The sequence below is a fragment of the Equus caballus genome, chromosome 8 (assembly GCF_041296265.1).
Source record: "Equus caballus isolate H_3958 breed thoroughbred chromosome 8, TB-T2T, whole genome shotgun sequence".
Classification (NCBI taxonomy): Eukaryota; Metazoa; Chordata; class Mammalia; order Perissodactyla; family Equidae; genus Equus; species Equus caballus.
In genome coordinates, this window is record NC_091691.1 from 21,462,636 (window position 1) to 21,482,638 (window position 20,003).

Sequence of the window (20,003 nt, forward strand, 5' to 3'; positions counted from 1 at the left end):
AAGGAAAGAAGGTAGGAAGCAGCAAGAGGGCCTCCTCCAGCACAGAGGTGCGACCTGAAGCCCAGAGAGGGGAGGGCACCTGCCCAAGGTCACACAGCCCTCAGGAGGCAGCCCCTCGGTAGGGCGCAGCAGCCGCCTTCTGACCCCGGGCGGCCCCACACTCTCTGAGCCTTGTTTCCTGCAGGGCTGTGAGGGGTTGGAGAGGGCCCCCCATGCCAAGACCTTGTGGGCCCTAGTCTCCTCTGGGACCCCAGCACCCCCAGCTCGGAGAGGGTGCCACTCAGGGTGGAATCAGGAAGACCCCAGGGCCCAGGCAGGCCTCCCGGCGCTGCGCCCGGCTTCCCATCGGAGACGCTCTGCTGCCCTCTGGTGGCCCCAGGAGATTCTCATTTTCCCTCCAGTTCCTGAGATCCTTCCCGAGGCGGCAGGTGCCGGACTCCAGGACCACCACCCACACTCCCTGTGCCCCACAGGTGTGTCCCGACCGATGTGGGGGTCCAAGAAATACAGAGTCATATTAAAGCCTCAGGTTTGAACCCACCCGGGTCACATTCCAGCGACGCGACTTCGTGCGGGTTAAGTAACACTCCCGTGCCTCAGTTTACCCTTCTGTAGAACAGGGGTGATAATAATGGTTGCTACTTCATGGTGCCCTTGTGAATGTTGAAGGAAATGTGAAGAGAAGATCTTAGAAGTTTATGGCACATAACAAGCTCTTGATAAAAACTGGTGATACTGTCCCCGACCTGCCCCAGCCTGTAAAGTGACAGGACATCCCTCCTCCTTTCTGACCTGGTCCCCAGGTAAGGGAAGCCCTGCTAGGAGCTCAGCACGGCTGGATTCCCTCAGAGACCAGGGTTTTGAATCCTTGGCTTTGTTGCCCAAGTCGTGTGACACAGAAAGAGTGGCTTCATCACAGTGCCAGCTTCAGGGCTGCTGTGTGCCTCCCATGAGCTCAAGGAGGTGGGAACCCTGGACCCACCAGAGTCACAGATTCAACTCAGAAAGTGTTTATTGGCCAGGGCTATGGGGTGGGGCGGGGGGGTGCCACAGGGAGCAGTTCAGGAGGCCTTCCTTCAGGAGGTGGCCAGCACAGGGCACAGGGCAGCTTCCACAGCCATCCGCCAGCCTGGGGGCCCCTCAGCTGGCCATAGGGGTTTCCAGCCCAGACCAGGAGCCCTCAGCTCTGACCCAGCTGAGCTTTCAGAGCCTGCAGCTCTCGGCTATCAATGCTGTTGCCTCCACACACGATGACCACGACCGAGGCCAGGGAGGGGCGCAGGCGGCCCTCGGCCTGGAGCCTCTGCAGGAGGCCTGAGTAGATGGCAGCCAAGGCTGCCCCGCAGGCAGGCTCCACCAGCATACGCTCGTCATCTGCCCAGAGCAGGGGGGTGGGGGAGGAGGAGAGCACAGAAGGGAGGGACGCTGGTTAGTGCTCCGCAGGCTCTGGGCAGTGCAAATCCGTGAAGCAGCCAGCCAGCCTGCCCTCTGTCCACCCGTCTCACAATCCATTATGTGTCTGACTCTCTCTCCATCCATCCCTCCATCCATCCACCTTTCATCCCTCTATCCATCCATCCATTCCCCTATCCATCATTTGCCTGTCTGTCTGTCCATCCATCAGTGTATCCATCAGTCAACGTATCCATCCATCCATCCATCCATCCATTCATCCATCCATCCCCTATCCATCATTTGCCTGTCTGTCTGTCCACCCATCAGTGTATCAATCAATCAGTGTATCCATCCATCCATCCCCTATCCATCATTTGCCTGTCTGTCTGTCCATCAATGTGTCCATTAATCAGTGGGCCCATCTCTTATCCATTATCTACCTTTCCACTCACTCATACATTCATCCATTCACTCAACAAATATTTATCGAGTGCCCATTCCCTGCCAGGCCCCATGCTAGCAGGACCCCGGGGACATGAGAGCAAACAAGACACACCAGCTCCCACTCTCATGGAGGTCACAGTCTAGTGATGGAGGTGGGTAAGAACCAGGCCGTTATGGGATTGGTGCATAGGAGTCTCCCACCTATGCAGGGTGGGGGCGGGAGATCAGAAGAGGCTTCCTGGAGGAGGTGCGGTGAGGCTGAGCAGCCTTGAGTCACAACAAGGCCACAGGGAGCAGGGCCGGGGAAGAAGCGCATGCACAGAGTCTGGGGGATGGACACAGCACGGCACGCTCTTCCTCACCCTCACCCCTTCCATCGACTCAACGTGCACTCATTGCGTAAGGACTGCGTGGCCAGCCCTGCCACAGGCGCTGAAGACACAGACAGGGGAGAGCAGGCTCTCGCTACAGGGCGCAGGGACTCGGGCCCGGGGAGGGGCTGGGGCAGCGCTCACTCACCCAGGAACCTCTGCACGGCACTCACAGCCTCCACGTCCTCCACCACCTCGGAGAAGATCTCGAACTCCTTCGTGCACTCCAGGGCCCGCGCGAGCACCGTCTTGGCCCCCAGGGACTTGGCCACACTGGAGGAGGGGCGGGGGCGGGGAGGGCGGGGTTGCGGGGGGAAAGCTGGGGAGTCAGGAGGCCCCACGCGGACCCAGCTCTCCCCAGCCCTGGGCTGCCCTCCTGTCTGGTGATGGGCGGGGGCTCACAGAGGACACGCTCAAACTCATGTGTCCCATGAATGACAGACCAACGCTCATCACTTTCTGACTGTACGACCCTGACCCTGCCGCTCCTCGCACAGACCCCAGAAAGCCATCATGGAAAAGGATTCTTTTTCATTTGATTCATTAATAACTATTTATCACGTCTGTGCTATGGCGAATATTGATTGAATGTTTACAAGGGGCCAGATGCATGGGTTTCCTGTTTTAATCCTCGCAACCACCTTTTGAGCTGGCAACTTAAGAGTTCCATTCTATAGGTGAGGAAACCTAAGCTCAGAGAGGGCAAGGAACCGGCTCAGAATGAGTCAGAACATGACTTTATTGGGAAATAGGGTCCTTACAGGTGTTATTTATTTAAGGTCCTACTGGATTGGGGTGGACGATGAATCCAATGACTGGTGTCCTTATAAGAGGACAGACACACAGAAGAGAAGGCCAAGTGAAGACAGAGGCAGAGGGATGTAGCTACAAGCCAAGGAAAGCCAAGGATTGCTGATAACCACGAGAAGCCAGGAGAGCAAGGAAGGATTCTCCCCTGGAGCCTCCGAGGGGGCGCGGCTCTACTGACACCCAGATTTCAGATTTAGAGCTTCCCGGACTGGGAAAAAATTAATCTCTGTTGTCGCAAGCCACCTCGTTTGTGGTCATTTCTATGGCAGCCTTAGGAAACTAACACAGCATCTGTGATGATGGTGGTGCTGGCGGCCATGAAGGATACAAGATGAGGCGGGTCTGGAGGCTGGACCACTCTCTGTTCAGTCGTTTGTTTGTAACAACTTTTGCCCAGTTGAATTAAGATCAGTTACAAAAAGCAATGAGGAAAATGTTCTCTCATGATGTTGCAGAAAAAATGAAACTATGTTTATGATCTATAATACGAACTAGAAAAATAGAGGTTATGGAACTGTGTGAAGGATATAATCGCAACTTTTAAAAATACATAATCAATTCATTCATCATGTCACAGACATTTATTGAGCACCTACTGTGTGCCAGGCACCTTTCACTTGTATATAACTATGCACGCACGGGGGGAAAAAACAAAGACTGGGAACAATGCGACCCATTGCTCATCTTTGGGCGGTGGAATTGAGGGTGCCATTTTGTTTTCTGTTGCTTATTGCTTGCCTACATTTTCTAACTTATCTGCAACACACTCAGATTGCTTTTGTAATGATCCAGACCAATGAAAGTTTGTTTTATTAATTGATGAGGCTCAAATGAACCACATCCTTCATCTACTTTTTCAGCACCGCCTTCTAACTTAGACCCATGTTACTACAGCTGGAGTCCCAGGGGAAGGAGACCCTCTTGGGTGCTCCTCACCCACACTGGTTGGGCCTGGGAGGCCCTCGGGCAGCAACATCCCCACCCTCCAGTCCCCCAAATGCCCCCAGCCTCACCTACCTGGTGATGTCCGGCAGCGTGACTAGCCTGCCCGCCTCGACGGCAGCATTGAAACAGTGGGCCCCTCGGGTCTCCATGGCAATGACGGGCACGTGCTGCCAGCCCACCTGTGCCAGGCCATCCAACACCCCAACCAGGAGCCCCCCACCCCCCACCGACAGCACCAGGGCTCCTGGCGGGGTCCCCAGCGCTGCCTTCAGCTCCCGCACCAGGCTGGCATGGCCTTCCCTGGAGAGGAGCGGGAGGAAAGCAGGTGAGGGAAGCCCGGAGTCCCAAAGGCTCCCAGATACACAAACTGCCCTTGTCACCATCCCCGCCCCACCCACAGCAAGGGGAGAGTGGGTGGCTGAGCCACACTGGGTTCATTCAGTGTTCATCCATTCCACTTAGTCACTCACCCACTCTCTCCTCCCCCCTCACTCTCCCAGGCACTTTCTCAGACATTGTCCCATCGAATGTCCTCTGTAACTACGGGAAGAGGCAGCAGTCGTGGGTGTGTGTGGTTCAGAGGGGACCACCGTACCACTCAGAACCAGCCTCACTCAAGTCCTGGGCCTGGGACTTAATGTCTCTGTCACTTACTAGCTGTGTCATCTTGGGCAAGCTGCTTGACCCCTTTGTGCCTCAGTTTCCTCACCTGTAAAAAGGGCATAAAACACCCACCTCTAGGGCCTCGGGAAGGAAGAAATGGATTCGATGTGCCCCAAAGTACACACTCAATAAAGGGGATGAATTATTTGCATTTCCATTTAACATATGTGGAAACTGAGGCATGGGGTGGTGAGATGCTTTGCATGAAATCACGCAACTTGCAAGTGGCGGAAGTGAGGTCTGAACCCAGGTGTATCTGGCTTCAAAGCCTCTTCTCTCTGGCCCTCAGTTTCCCCTTCTGTCTAATGGGAGGACCCTGGCTCCACAAGGGTCTCAGCTCTGAGCTCCATGGGGGAGGGCACCAGCCTTACCATATCAGAGGGTGGTCAAACGGGGAGACGTTCTCCCAGCCGTCCCTTCTGGCCAACTCTAGTGCCCTCAGATTGGCCTCGTCCCAGACCTAAAGAGAAACCAAGGGCCTCAGAAGACCCCAGAGTTGGCCTGCTTGGAGGCTGGAGCAGAGCCTGCGGTCTCCTGGACGGCTCCAGGGCCCGGTGGGCTGGGGAGGACCCCGAGGGTGAGGCCAGAGCTAGCACGGGCCCCTCGGCCTCAGGGACAAGTGCAGTGGCTTCTGGGTGGACCCAGGGCTGCCGTGTGCTTTCCACAATCCCCACGGGCCGCGCCTGGCTGCCAGGCTGTGTGAGGACGGAGCCCCCCATCCTGAGCTGCTGGGGGAGGGGCGAGGCGTCTTCCACTGCTAACCAAGCGGCAGGGGAGAAGCCCCCTTAAATCACAGCCGCAAATAGCACCTTGACCACTACAGATCCTCTCCGTGAAAACCAGCGATGGCCCAGGTGGTGGCCTGCAGTGGGGCTTAGGCAGCCAGAGGGACAGCCCCCATCTCGACAGACCCGACTACTTGAGGTCCTGTCTTCTTTCTCACTGGCTTGGCATCTTGGCAGAGGTCCATGTCCCTGCACCCCACCCCAGGGTCACCTGTGGGGCATTCTCTGGCTAGGGGACTTGCTGGCCAGTGGGCAAGGCGGACAGCAAGTGTGAAGGAGCTGACCCCCTAGAGTGACCCTTGGGCCCTCCCCGGGCCGTGCTCTCCACGGTAGCACAGAGGATCCCGGGGGACTGACCAGCGGCCCACGGAGGTGACCTGCTCCTTCACACACCCCTCCTGGGCTCTCTTCGCTTCCCTGACTCATTTCCACCCTCCCCTATTCACATTTCCTGCAGTCACCCCCCCAAAAATCTACACGCACCCCAATTCTTCTCTGACGGTCTGCTTCATTTCAGAGGGACCCACGCCATCCCATCTCAGCAGAAGCTGAATGGAAAACAGCAGCCTCCTTTCCCACGGGTAGGGTGACACGGGGGCCAGAGAGAGCCTTTGCCCGACCTTGGGCAGCCCGCAGCGCCCACTCTGCGCCCAGGCCTGTGCCAGGGGGACTCAGAGAAGAGAAAGCAGTGGTCCCCGCCCATGAGGAATGCCCCGTCCAGCTGAAGAGATGGGCCCCATTCTCACGAGTTATTGAGACAAACATGAGGTTTGAAGCTGTGCAGCCTTGACTCCCCGGCGCTCCCCTGGAGGTCCCCAGCAGCCCCCACCCAAGATCCCTGCCTCTAACCCCACATGCCTCCCATCCATTGCAGCCAGAGCCAAAATCCAGCCACATCTCTCGGCTGCCCAAAATCCTTCTCTGGCTCCCCACTGCCCGCAGGTTGGAACCCACGTGGCCTCACCTACCAGCCACCCTGCCTGACTGGGCACTGTGCCCTCCTCGGCCTCCCCTCTCCCCACCATCCTGCCAGACGCTGGGCTGCAGCCGGAATGCACCAGGCTCACCCCATCTCCACGCATTTCCCTCTTTCCTCTTCCCACGAGCACTCTTTCCCTTTTCTCCACTGGGAAGACTCATATTTCTCCTTCAAGACCCCACTCAGGGGACACTTCCTTCTCAGGGAGCCTTTCACGGATCCCCTCCCCAAGTCTGGGGTGCAGCCCCGTGGGAGTTTGGACCACCACCCAGCTCTCCCCCTCCCCCGGCTAGAATCCTCCAGCCATGCCCTCTGCCCTCTGACTTTGCTGTTCCTCTACAGAGTAGGGGGGAGGACACTCCACACCCCACTGAGATTGGTCTTCGCCATGTGACTTGCTTTAGCCAATGGCACATAGCAGAAGTGACAGTGTCACGGTTCTGAGCCAAGACCTTATGAGGCACTGCATGCCTCCTCTCACTTCCCTTGCCACTCACCTAGAAAGAACAGGCCCCAGGTGGCCCCTGGGCAAGGAAGATGAGAGAACGTTTCCTACAAGCCGTTGACATCTGGGGGCTGTTTGTTATGCAGCATTGCCTAGCAGCGCTAGCTGGTGAACACAATACGCCTTCTCTGTTCCCCCTCAGTGCCCTGTGCTTCCTCCATCGCAGCATCTCCGTGCTCTGTTATCAGCATCTGTTACCTGGGTGTCTCCCCGACAAGACTTTGAGCTTCTTGAGAACAGAGACCATGACTTACTTTCTTTGTATTCCTAGCTCTGTCTAACATAGTGCAGGCACATAGGATGTGCTCAGTGAATATCTGTTGGATGGAAGAAAGGAAGGAAGGAAGGAAGGAAGGAAGGAAGAGAAGGAGGAAGAAAGGGTACTGGGATGATGGAAGGGTGAATAGATGCATGGATGGAAGGAAGGGATAAAGGGTGATGGGTGGGAGGATGGTTGAATGGGTGAATAAACAGAGGACAGAAGGAAGGAAGGAGGGAGGGGAGAGGAAACTATACACTAAGTATTGGAGACCATCTTTCAAGTACCACGGTATGGCTTTTAGTTTTAATTTTGATGGTTTTAAATATCTGTTTTCCAAGGATGACTTTTTTTCTTCTTTCCAGGAGCATAGAAGGATTCCATGTTTGTGTCTATGATTCTTTGGTAAGAAAGTGCTATCCCGTCAGTGGGCACCCTTCGTGCTGGGTGGTACCAGAACGAGAAGTGATGCTGCCACCATCTTGCTTTATACTTTTTGTCTTATCGAATGGCAAAAATTTTAGAGGGGAAATACCAAGAGTTAGTGAGGCTGTCGGGAGACACACAAGCTCCTGGTAACCACCAGCTCCCCGTTTCTCCCGGGTTCATGCAGAGGCAGCCTTCTCAGCGTGGGGAGAGGCAGGTCGAGAGGCCCCAACCTCAGTACACATCACACCCCACTCCCTCCCCTCAGCTCAGCCGTCTCAGGGGAAGACTGGTCCCAGGCATAGTTCATCCAAAGGAAGAGGGGACAGAATCTCGCAGGGGAGCGGGGGTGAAGGGGGAGCAGCCCACTCCAGCCGGCTTCCCCTTCCCAGGGTCCTTACCTTTCCAGTCAGCTGGACCTCGGCCCCCTGCCCCTCCAGCCTCCTCACGACCTGCAGAGAGGTGCCCTCGGGGAGCACGATGGTGGCGGGGACGCCCAGCTTCCGAGCAGCATAAGCAGCAGCCATGCCCGCGTTGCCCCCTGTGGAGGAAGTAGAAGGGGGTGCAGTGGGAAGTGCTGCATTAGCCTGTTGACACGCTTTCCCCCTCCCTCCAGTGGCCTTTGGGGGCCACTCCTTCCTGTGCTCCTGTGCCCCACCTTTGAATCCCTCCCCTAGCCCAGAGGTGGACACACGATCTAGACTGAGTCAACTGGAGAACTTAATCCCCTGACCCGTGATTGATTCAGGGATCAATACGTGACCCAAGGTGGGCCAAAAAGACCAAGTCGTGGATTGAGGAGAGCCATCAGGAAGGGGTGCTCCCTTCTCACTAGGGTTGGTAGGATGGTAGGGGGCAAGCCTGGAACTCCTGATGGCCATCTTGAGGCCTCTACCATGAGGCCTGTATGAGAATAAAGCTAGTATAGAGGAAAGAGAAGCCAAGAGAAGGAGAGATATAGAGGAGAGGTCCTAGATCCAGCCATGCCTGAAAGCCACTTATCCCAAGAATTTTCAGTTCTTGACATCTATGACTTAAACTTGTATGAATTGGGTTTCTGTCACTTACTACCATGAGTCCTGAATGATGGGAAGAACGCTGGGAGGGGACACACAAAGTGGGCATCTGACCATGACCTTGATGAGGAGGCTGAGCCCTGGACATCTACTGCTGCTCCAGCCAGCTCTTCTTCCCCACACCCAGCCCTGAGGACCCTCATGAGCAGAAAGGGGTGGGGTCACCTGAGGCGCACACCAGGTGTCTGCATCCCTTCTTGGCCACCTGGGAAAAGAAGGAATGGGGTTGGGGGCTAACCAAGCAGGCGTCATGGAGGCCTGTGTGGGACACAGTTGGACCCTCCCCATGCCACTGCAACCCTGCCCACCCCACCCCCACCCCCAGCTCTCCTTTCCCTTCTGCACCTGTTCACCTCTCCCCTCCTGCCCTCGCCCCCATCCGCCCCACACCCCTCACGCCTCCCCTCCCTCCTGCGCAACCTCGCCTCTCCCCTTCTGATCACACGGCCTCACCTCCTGGCAGAAATGCCCAATGCCCCGGATCTTGAAGGAGCCGGTGGGCTGCACATTCTCACACTTGAGGAAGACGGTCGTGCCCACCACCTGCGACAGCGCCCAGCTCTCCAGCAGAGGCGTGACTGTGTGGAAGTGCTCCTCAGCCGCACGCTCCGCCAGGGAGCCCTCCATGCCAGCAACCACAGGAGTCCTGCAGGAGGACATGGACGTCACAGCCCGGGCACCACTGGTCAAGAGTCCCCTTAACCAGGACGGGGTGCTGAGGGGCAGGGCGGAGGGAGAGAAGACCCTCTGCTTGGCTCCCCCTACCCCCTCTACTGCCAAGCTGTGAGACTCCTGGCAAGTGTCTGCCCCTCTCTGGGCCTCAGTTTCCCAACCCGGATACGGAGGTTTGAAGCTGGGGCCCTTTGATTCTGTAACTGTGGCTGCCCACAGCGCTGGGGGTAGAGAACATGGCCTATACGTGGTGGTGAACGAGAGCAAAAGCATTCATTCCTCCATCATTCATTCACTCATAAAAGCATTTCTTGAGCGCCTACTAGGTTCCAGGCAGCCAGGTTTTGGGACCCAGGCGTGTACAAGCCAGAGGGCGGCCCTGCTTTGTCAGAGCCCACATTCTGGTTGGGAAGACCAAATCACAGAATTTCAAACAGGGGTGACGGGAAGGGGGTGCATCTTAGCAAGGGTGGTCACGAGAGACCTCTCCCAGAAAGAAACTTTTTAAAAAACTTTTATTATGGAAAATTTAAACATAGCAAAAGTCCTGAGAACAGTAGAAGGAACCTCTTGTGTAGCTGTCACTCAATTTCAGCAAATCAGCTCACCGCCTGGCTTGTTGCATCCATGTCTCCACCCACTCTCCCTTCCTCTGTTATTTTTTCCTCCCTTATTAAATTTTCCTCCTGTATTATTTCATCTGTAAATATTTCAGCACGCACCCCTAAAAGCAAAGAATTCTTTTTTTCCTGGCAAGATTGATTTCATTGGATCTTTTTATTGAGATGTAATTGACATATGACCTTATACTAGTTTCAAGTGTACAACAATTATTCAATATTTGTATATTTTGCAAGTGATCACCATCGTAAGTCTAGGAACATCTGTCACCCTACATAGTAACAAAATCTTTTTCTTGTGATGAGAACTTTTAAGATCTACTCTGTTAGTAACTTTCAAATATGCATAACAGTATCATAGTCACCAAGCTGTTCCTTCCACCCCCATGACATTTATTTGATAACTGGAAGTTTGTACATTTTGCCCACAAAGAGCTCTTTTTAGACAATGTAGCCACATGGTTTCACAACTACATACATTTGTCCAAACTCATCGAATTTTCACTGAAAGTGGGCTAATTTTATTTATGTAAATAAATGCTAATTTTTAAAAAATGTAATCACAATACCATCATCACATCTAAAAACATTAATAGTAATTTCTTAATGTCATCAAATATCTGGCAATTGTTCAGGTTTGCAGCCGTCTCATGAAATGTGATCAAGGGTGGTGGGTTGGGGTTTTTAACCGTCTGAATCGGGATGCATATGGGATCCGCGCGTTCTGATTGGCTGAGCGTCTTCTAATTTTCTTTTGATCCGCACGTTCTCAAAAGGGAACTCTGAGATGAATGACAAGCAGGGAGGGAGGGAACAGCATTCCCGCGGCGGGAACAGCAGGTGAAAGCAGCTTGAGAGAGGGAGGACTCGGGGTGCACCGGGGGCGGGGAGGAGGGCTGGGCGGCGGACGTGAGGGCCGCGGGCGGGCAGGGGGAGGCCCGGGCCGTCCGGCGGGGTGGGGGGCGTCCCAGCCCCGGGGAGGAGCCGTGCCTTTATCCTAATCCCACTTGCAGTGGGAGGTTTCCAGCCAGGCGCGGGGGAGGGAGCGAGCGAGCGAATGAATGCACCCGTGGGTAAGGCGAGGAGAAGAGGAGAGAGGGAGGAAGTGAGAAGGGAGGAGAAGCGGAGAGAGGAAGAAAGGAGCAAATGAAGCCGCTTTCCTTCTCTGCGCCGAGAAGGGTTGGGCCGCCCCCCCCCACAGTTCCACCACTTGACACTAGGGGGAGCGCTGCAGCTCCCCACGCACCACGAGCCGGTGTCGTCTGCACCTGCTCAGGGCTGGGTCCCCATCAGAAGGTTCCAGCTCCTGGATTTGACCTGTGTCCTTGTCGGCATGGCCCTTTGAGTCCCCAGGCAGGGCAAAGCCTGAGCCACCTCCACCTGGTGCCATCAAGGGCACTTTTGGAGCTGGTCATGGCATTGAGGGAGCGGCGGGAGGCCCCCCCCAACCCCTGTCGCCTGTATCGTGGAGCCCCAGAGTGTGAGCTCCGGGGTCAGCAGGGGACCAAAGTCAGAAACCGGCTCAGAATTCCCGGCTGTGTGACCAAGACAGGTGTCTCAACCTCTCTGTGCCTGTTTGCCTTCCTATAAAATGGGAGTAACAGTCCTGGCCTCACAGATTATGGTGCAGATTCTTCATCATCATCATCATCATCATCATCATAATAGCTACTGAAGGGGAGCAGATTTTGCCACTCCAAAACATGTCTGTTTGGCATCCAGGTTAGTTTGAGCTAAAGGCAGTCAGAACCCAGCAGACTCAGGAATGCTCTTTACTCCGTCTCAGCTGCCCAAATGCATGTTGGAAGGGGGCCTGGACCCGGACGAGAGCGGCTGTTGGACTGACCTCTTTAGCCGGGAAACAGATCTGCTGGGCAGGGAAACCTTTGCTTTCCAAGCCTCCCGCCTGCCTGCCTGTGAGGCGCCCCCCTCCCCCCGTGCCCAGAGCCTGCCCCTCTCCCAGCTCAGGACGGGCCCGAGCCTCAGTCGCCGGCCTGCCCTTTGAGTCCGCATATCTTTATGGGCTCCCGTGTGCACGCAATCAACTCTGCCTCTCTCCTGTTAGTCTGTCAGATCAGCTTAATTACCAGACCAGCCGCAGAGCCCAGAGGGGAGAGGGGAGCATGTTTCCGCCCCTACGCTGCCCCCTGCTGAGTCCCTACTGTGCGCCAGACATCAGCCGACCCCCTGCAGGTGCTCTGTCACCGGGGCCTTCTAACTGCTGGCGTGCTCCCCTCACTCTGGCAAGTTTGTAGGACACTGAGAGGGGACAGCCCTGGCCTGGGAACTGGGGATGCCACAAGACAGACATCTGCTCTTGGAGCTGGTTTACAGTCTGATGGGGACATCAGCGTTCCACAAACAACTGTATAGACAGACAAAATAATTGGAAATGGTGAAAACTGCTCAGAAGGAAATATGCATATGGGGAGTCTTGAATAGAACAAGGGGACCCACTTTGGGTAGAGAGGTCAGAAAAGGCCTTTGGGAAGAGGTGACCATTGCAACTGAGACCTGAAAAAGGAAAATGAACTAACCATACGGCAAACGGGGCGAAGAGCTTGCGCATCACAGGCCCGTGCTGAGGATTGAGACCATCCAGCAAAGGCGTCAACTCTGGGCCTGGCATTATGATAACAGCTAATAGTTGGGTGGGACTTGCAAGCCAGGCACTGTGCCAATCACCTTATATGTTATCTCATATAATCCTTACAACAATCCTGAGATAGGTTCAATTATTAATTCCATTTTATAGACATGGAACTGAGGCCCAGAGAGGTTAAGGAACTTGTCCAAAGTCACACAGCTGGAAATGGCGCGGCCAGGATCCAAACTCAGGCAGTGTTCTTTGGCATTTGTGCTCTTAACCACCATGCCATACTTCCTCTATTATATTAGCAATATTATGATGATGATGATGATGATTAAAGGTGTGAGCATTTAATACTTAATTGCCAGTTGGCCTGAGGAGCCAAATGCTGCCGGCTCAGTCTCCCGGCTCCCCCAGCCCTCTTGGTTATCCTGACCACCCGCAAGAGGGCGGCAGGTATCAGTTAAATGAAGAAGCCCCAGGTCACCAACAGCCTTCTGGGTCCAGACGCCCATAAGGGCACAGGCCTTCCAGACTGAGGTCTGGGCCAAGCTGAGCCCGCGGCCTGGGGACGTGTAGCTGTCCCCGCATGTGGCAGCCGCTGGGGCCGAGGGGGTGCCCTGGGCCCTGTCTGCTGAGGAGCAGTGCAGCGGGGAGCCCACGGCGTGGTTCAGGGCCCAGCAAGTACAACCGCAGCCGAGCCCCCGTTCCTCACCGGGCTGTACCTGTCGCATCTGTGGACTGGGGTAATCACCTCCACTCGCCCCACCGCCCTGGTCCCTCGGGCTTTTCCAGAGGCCACCTGGCTGACACTCACAGCCAAACCCCTACGCAGAGTTGGGAGACCTTGGCCGGCCCCCCGCTGGCAGCCCCCCAGCCCTGCCGCCCCGGCCAGCAGGACCTGCCCCCCACCCTCGGCCCCTGCACCCGGCGCTCTCCTCGGGGCAGCCTGGGCCGCGGGGCAGCGGGAGCGGAATCAGTCTTCCTGGGAGGGCTCAGGCCACCCTCCCCTCCTCTCACTTTCGCGCACTCAGCTGGGACTTTGCCCTGGAAACTTCCAGACTTCCCCACACTCACAGTCGCACATGCACACAGAGCCCCAGGCCCCTTACCTTCCTGCCCCACTGTCCCCAGACCAGCTTGGCCCCAGCCTGTGGCCACCAGCCACCCGGCTTCCCGTGGCCTCACGGGGCCTCGGCCCCTCCCACCGTGTTAAAGGGACAGCTCCCGGCTGGAGGAGGGACCCGGGAGCAGCTTTCACTGCCTCTCCGTGCTCTGTCCACTATCCCATCCCGCCTGACAGATGAAGAAACGGAGGCTCAGAGAGGGGCACTCCCTTGGCTGAGGCCACCCAGCCAGCGAGAGACACTCTTTACCCCTCACCTCGGACCATCTCTTCCGTGACACCAACATCTCCAAGTCTTCTTATTCCAGCCCGCTGCTTGTCCTGAATGCCCAGCCACGTGCCCTGGACCACTGTCAGGGTCGGCTTAGGTCTGAGACGAGAAAAAAAGGACAAGGAAACAGTTGTTATCCGTCACGTGAGAAAGGCCTATTTTCTGAAGCAGCGCCTCATCTCTGATATCTTACACCCAACTTGGGAACCCAAACAGTTATGTACGGTTCACATGCACGACTCTGATCATTCATTCATTCATTCAACGAACGTTTATTGGACAACTACTATGTGTCAAGCCCTGGGGACCTCAGCTTCAAAGAAGACAGCATGTCCCCCGCCTCAGAAAGCCCCAAGGAGCCGTGGAGGAGCAGTTGGAATCCGTGCCGTCAGAGGCTGGCAGCGGAGGCAGGCAGGGCTGTGGGCGGCCAGAGCAGGTAGGAAGGCTTCCCGGAAGAGGGTAAGACTGAGCTGAGCCAGGAACCAGGAACGCGGATGGCGAAGGTCAGGAAGCGAAAAGCGTGGTGTGTGGCAGGACGGCAGTGTCCAGTGGGACTGGAACAGAGGAGGCACGCTGAGGCAGCAGGTGGGTTCAGGGCTGGCAAGGCGGGCAAGAAGAGAGTCCACAGGGGTGCCCGTGCCAATTCAGAGTCTGGACCTCTCCCGGGGGCAGTAGGGAGCCATGGAAGGCTGTAGGCAGTGGAATGATGATGTGATCAGATTTACGTCTTGCCTCTGTCACCATCTCGCTGGGTGAACCTGAGCTAGTCCCACCCATCACTGGGCCTCAGTTTCCCTGTATGGAGAATGGGAGGTGAGGTCCAGAAAGCATCTGGCAGCCCAGATGGTCTGTGCCCTCCTTGGGCTCTATATGACCTCCCCAAGTTTGATGATTAACTCCCGGCCGCACGGGATCAAGTCGAGCTGTTTGGCCGCGATCCTAGATGAGGACTCTGGCAACTTCATCCCCCTCCTCTCATTGCACGTGCACCCGGCCTTGTCAGCTGTCCTGTCCTGGACTGGCTGCTGGGGACAAGAGGTGGTAAAACCCAATTCATGCCCCGAGGTGGCCCCTGGCCTGGAGGGGAGAGGAAGACACCCAGTTCAGCGACAACGCTAACACCGCCTGGGAGGACAGAGAGCAGAAGGTCCCCAAGTGCAGCTGGGGGTGGGAAGGGATCACGGAGGGCTTCCTGGAGGAGTGGGGCCTTAGCGCTTACCTCAGGCTTGGAAGAGAAACATGACAGCTGCATTTATTGCGTGCCTACTGCATGCCAGCCCTCTTGTGTTGGTCAGCATACCTTAAAGGTTTTTCCATAGTTGGGCATTTACTTCTGTGTGCATTTGGACATAGGGACAGTCGTGTGCCACGTAGCGACATTTCAGTCAATGACGGACCGCATATACGACGCTGGTCCCCTAAGATGAGTCCCATATAGCCCAGCTGTGTAGTAGGCCATGCCATCTAGGTCTGTGTGAGTACGCTCTGTGATGTCCACACACGACGAAATCGCCTATCGGAACATTTCTCAGAAAATGTCCCATCGTTAAGGAACACGACTGTATATTATGCATATAACATCAAACCCGTAATTTCATGGATATGATTGCTTAGGAGGAAGTTAAGTCAGGTACAGAGGTTTAAAAGTGGAGCCTGTTTTAAAAAAATATTAACTAGTAGCAGTAATTGTGGTTTCCGGTCTGAAAAGGCAGTATGCCTAATGGTTAGAACACAGACCCTGGAGCCAGGCTCCGGTACAAACACCAGCTGTGTCACCGACTGGCTGTGTAACCTTGGGTTAGTTACTTCACCTCTCTGTGCCTTGTTTCTTCAACTGAAGATGGGTATGAAATACCAGCTCCCTACGGGAGTTGATGAAAGGCTCAGATGAGTGAATATACGCAAAATATCTAGAACAGTACCAAGTGCTGTGTGTTCGCTGCTGCTGCTGTTGTTATCATTACTGTCATAAGAGAGGTGACAAGTTGTACACCTAAAATGAAGACAATGTGATATGTCAATAGAGCTCAGTAAAAAAAAATAGAGGTGACACAACAATATGGCAAAAGTTGCAAAGGTGACACGTGAATGTCCAAAGTCTGGGAACATGACGTCATTATACCACAGAATGTTTACCACACCCCAGGGCAGTGGGAACCCTAGATTGTGGAATCACGCTTGGCTCAGAAAGGCCAAGTCACTTTCCCAAGGTCACACAGCAGTGGCAGAGGCAGGGCTCAGACCCAGAAGAGCCGGGCTCCAGAGCTCCTGGCTAGGAAGAGGATGGGGTAGGGAGGCCCAAGGTGGCTGCATCAGAGAGCGGATGAGGCCGGAGAGGCAGGCCAAGTCACTGACTGTCCCCTCCCACAGCCACCTTCGTCAGCCACCCCCTGTCCCTGACACCTCAGGTCACCAAACACCCACCTGGCCGGTCCCCAGGGTTACTCATTAAGCTTCGTTTCACCATCCTCGCCCCCAGCTGGCCTTCTTGATCCCGGGGCGAGGGAACTGCGTAGAGAGGACGGACGGGGCCCGGGACACGGGCGACTGGCCCTCCGGATTTGCAGGTTTAACCCTGTATTCCGTGTCGCACGCTTTCTAAGCCCCGCAGGCTCAGTTCCACTAATCGGTGAAAGGACTGGGGCTCGGCAGTCAGCTCGCGGCCCCACGGGGGAGTCAGCCCCCGGCATCTGGACCCCGGTTTTCTGACACCCAATACCTGCGGCAGCTCAGCTGAGCTCTCAGACTCTTCAACTCCTGCCAAGACGACGGGTCCTCCCAGAGCAGACAGGCTCTCACACTCGGGGGCCGCATTTCTGCTGGCTGGGGCGGAGTCGCTCTGTCCTCTGTAGGGAGGCCTGGCTCTTCATCTGCCACTGCCCCCCACTCCCTGTCGCAGCCCCGACACTCAACAGGCCCCTGCCTGGCCCCTGTAGATATTGGAGCTTGAGACCCTTGCACAGAGGAGCTATCCCTCTCTCCTCTTGTCCCTGAAAAGGAAACGAGTCAGTTCTCAAGGGGGATCTGAGGCACAGAAAGGTTAAGCAACTTGCCGTGGGTTGCCCAGCAAATAGGCCTCAGGGCCAGTCTTCGACGGACCCCACATCCAACCTGGACGCTCTTGTCCTGAGAGACTTACAAATTCATAGCCATGATGTCTGAGCCGAAAGAATCTGCAAGGGCCATCTAATCCATCCTTTTTGTGGATGGGGAAACTGAGGCCCAGAGGAAAAAAAGGGACAGTTTAGCATCTGTCTTCAAGGCCGAGGAAAATTCTGGTCCAGGTTTTCAGAATTAAGCCAATTTGCTTATGCAGTCAGCAAACATTACCCCAAATTAGGCCCTACGAAAGGAGAGATGGAGACAAATAAGATGCATTGCCGGCCCTCAAGGGGCTTACAATCGAAATGTCAGTAAACAGATGCAACACAGCATTAGAGATGAGCACCAGAAAGTGAAATTAGAGTAACAATAAAATGCCAGTTTTTAAAAACTATTAAGTTTGGCAAAAAAATTTAAAAGCAAAACATAACAGCCAGGGCTGGTGAGAGTGACAAAAAATAGGCGAACTCATCGGTTGCTGGCGTGATCAGGGATGGCTACGGCCTCTGGGGGAATAGATCTGTCAATGTCTATTACAACTGGATCAAAACCCAGACTTCTGAGCAAGAAATCGTAATTTAGGAGATTTATTCTCTTAAAAAAAAAAAAAGCAGAAGGTAGGGATATGGGTGTGAGAGCTGTTATTAGAGTGTTGTTTAGAACAGCAGAAATATATATATTTACAGTGTTATGACTTTTTTTTACAAAGAACAACAGGCGAAAGTGTGCGACGTGGCAGTCTAAGATTGTGTCCAGGCCCGCGGGCTCGTGGAGAGCAGCGCTGACAACACAGGTTATCCCGGAGCATCGGCGGAGGTGAGGACAAGGGGGCAGGGGTCATAATGAAAACGTGACGCCGGAGACGACCCACCGTCTGCTCCGTCCACAGTAGCCGCTCACCACCTGTGGCTCCCGAGCCCCTGGAATGTGGCCGTGAGACTGAGGAACGGAATTGCACATTTTATTTAATTTGGACGGATTTAAATTTAAATGGCGGCAGGCGGCCAGGGGCTACTGCACTGGACCGCACGGGTCCGGAGAATCTGTCTAGGAGACAGTGTGGCCCCAACGTGAGAGGGGTCATTGTCATCGGGGACGGTGTCAGTAAACCCTTCGGCTTTGTGTAATCATTTCCCACCCGAGACGGACAGATCCGAGTGACGTGCAGACAGAAGGACAAATACGAAACTGGGACAGTAAGTACCCAAAATCAGCAATGAATCCGTGTCGTGTACAGATGGCCGCACCTTAGAAAAACCCCATACCCAGGAAAAAAGAGGAACTTGGCAGTGGAGACAGCTGCACACGCTCCCTGGGCCAGGCGGTCGAGGCCAGCGTCGATGGGGCGAGGTCGTGTTGGTGCCTGATGTGGCCTCGATGTGAGGGGACGAGAACAGCCCTGGGCCCTCATGTCTTCCTTCCCAAGTCCTATAACCCTAGTCTGCCCACGAGGAGAAAACACATACCCACAGCCAGTCCTGTTCAGATCCGCCCAGTCATCGAAAGCAGGGGAGTCTGAGAAACCGTCACAGCCAAGGGGAACCTAAGGGGACAACTAAACGTCATGTGGTGTCCGAGTTGGGATTCTGGAACAGAAAAAGGGCATCAGGGGGGCCAGCCTGATGACGTAGTGGTTAAGTTCACGTGTTCCACTTGGGTGGCCTGGGGTTCGCAGGTTCAGATCCTGGGCCCAGACCTAGCACCATTGGTCAAGCCATGCTGTGGCAGTGTCCCACACAAAATAGAGAAAGATGGGCACGATGTTAGCTCAGGGCCAATCTTCCTCACAAAAAAAGAGGAAAGAAAGAAAGAAAAAGGGCATCAGGGAAAAACTAAGGAAATCTGAAAAAAGTATGGACTTCATTAATAACAATGTGTCGATCTCAATTCAATAATTGTGACCAAGGCACCATATTAATGTAAGTTGTTAATCACAGGGGGTCTAGGGGTGGGGTATGTGGGAACTCTCTGGACTCCCTGTGCAGTAGGTTTCCTGGCTGTACATCCAAAACGTTTCTAAGATAAGTCGCTGCGCGGAAACCCGCGGAAGTAGTGGGAATAACAGGGCCTCCCGCCAGAGGCCTCCGCTCCGCAGGACGATTGTGCTCAGAGAGCGCTCCAACGATGAGGCCGTCTTCATCCTCGTTAGAAGCGAGCTCAACTGACGAAAGGCCCATGCTTCGAAAGGGACAGAGAAACAGGCCCCCTTCTTGGACACGGACGCTGAGGAGCGAGCAGGTGACAGAGAGAAAGCTGGAAGAGAAAGTGGGCTGCAGTCATTCGAGAAAGAAGGGGCAGCAAGCATGAGCCGTCCTGGATTGGCGGTAACAACTTGCCCCCTTTTGCCACAGTTCCTTGCTTCCGTGATCCGGGGAAACGCAGAGGTGAGGCGCAGGGGAGAAGGAAGAACATTTTGAGAATGTGAGCTCGTCACTCCCTGCCCCTCACAGCCTCCCCCCGGGGGGGAGAGACAGAGACACAGAGAGAGACAGAGACACAGGGACACAAAGACAGAGACAGACACACAGAGAGAGACAGACACACAGAGAGAGACAGACACACAGAGAGAGACAGGGACAGAGACACAAAGACAGAGACAGAGACACAGAGAGAGACAGAGACACAGAGATACAAAGACAGAGACAGAGAGAGACAGAGACAGAAAGCCAGGAGGTCTCACTTCAGACAGCACCGTGAAACAGCCCACGGAGGGTGCCACAAATTCACCACCAAACTGAATGATGAACTGAAGCCGGTGAATGAAAATGAAGAGGGCTAGGCACCAAGTCCTACAGCAAGGGCCACAGAGGTCAAAAGCATTAAATTCAAAACAAAGGAGACCTGATTGGATTGGATTAATTTTACCAAGAAAAAAAATCTTTTAACTTCTCTAGGGGTTGAATGAGTAGCAGCTGGATATAGAACAGTAGCTTTTTGGATAAAGCAACTTTCACCCACATGGGA

The 20,003-nt window shown here is 54.8% G+C and overlaps 1 protein-coding gene and 1 long non-coding RNA gene across 8 annotated transcripts; one reads left to right on the plus strand and one right to left on the minus strand.

Annotated features, from left to right (window-relative positions):
- Positions 1-994: 994 nt before the first annotated feature.
- Positions 995-14,788, minus strand: SDSL (serine dehydratase like). Of its 7 annotated transcripts, none has more exons than XM_070275450.1 (10): positions 14,670-14,788; positions 13,924-14,036; positions 9,112-9,304; positions 8,824-8,863; positions 8,651-8,680; positions 7,984-8,123; positions 5,000-5,088; positions 4,038-4,265; positions 2,359-2,483; positions 995-1,374 (listed from the first exon to the last, which is right to left on the minus strand). In XM_070275450.1, the coding sequence occupies exons 3-10, from the start codon at positions 9,283-9,285 to the stop codon at positions 1,181-1,183; spliced, it is 1,020 nt and encodes a 339-aa protein (XP_070131551.1). In that variant the 5' UTR covers positions 9,286-9,304; positions 13,924-14,036; positions 14,670-14,788; the 3' UTR covers positions 995-1,180. The 7 variants fall into 7 exon arrangements, with proteins under 7 accessions (XP_070131551.1, XP_070131552.1, XP_023502878.1 ...); XM_070275451.1 differs by having other exon boundaries at positions 14,663-14,782; XM_023647110.2 differs by lacking the exon at positions 14,670-14,788 and adding an exon at positions 14,246-14,377.
- Positions 13,032-19,874, plus strand: LOC138925348 (uncharacterized). The gene is made up of 2 exons (XR_011441372.1): positions 13,032-14,522; positions 17,749-19,874. It is a non-coding gene; the product is annotated as an uncharacterized lncRNA (long non-coding RNA).
- The last annotated feature ends 129 nt before the right edge of the window (positions 19,875-20,003 follow it).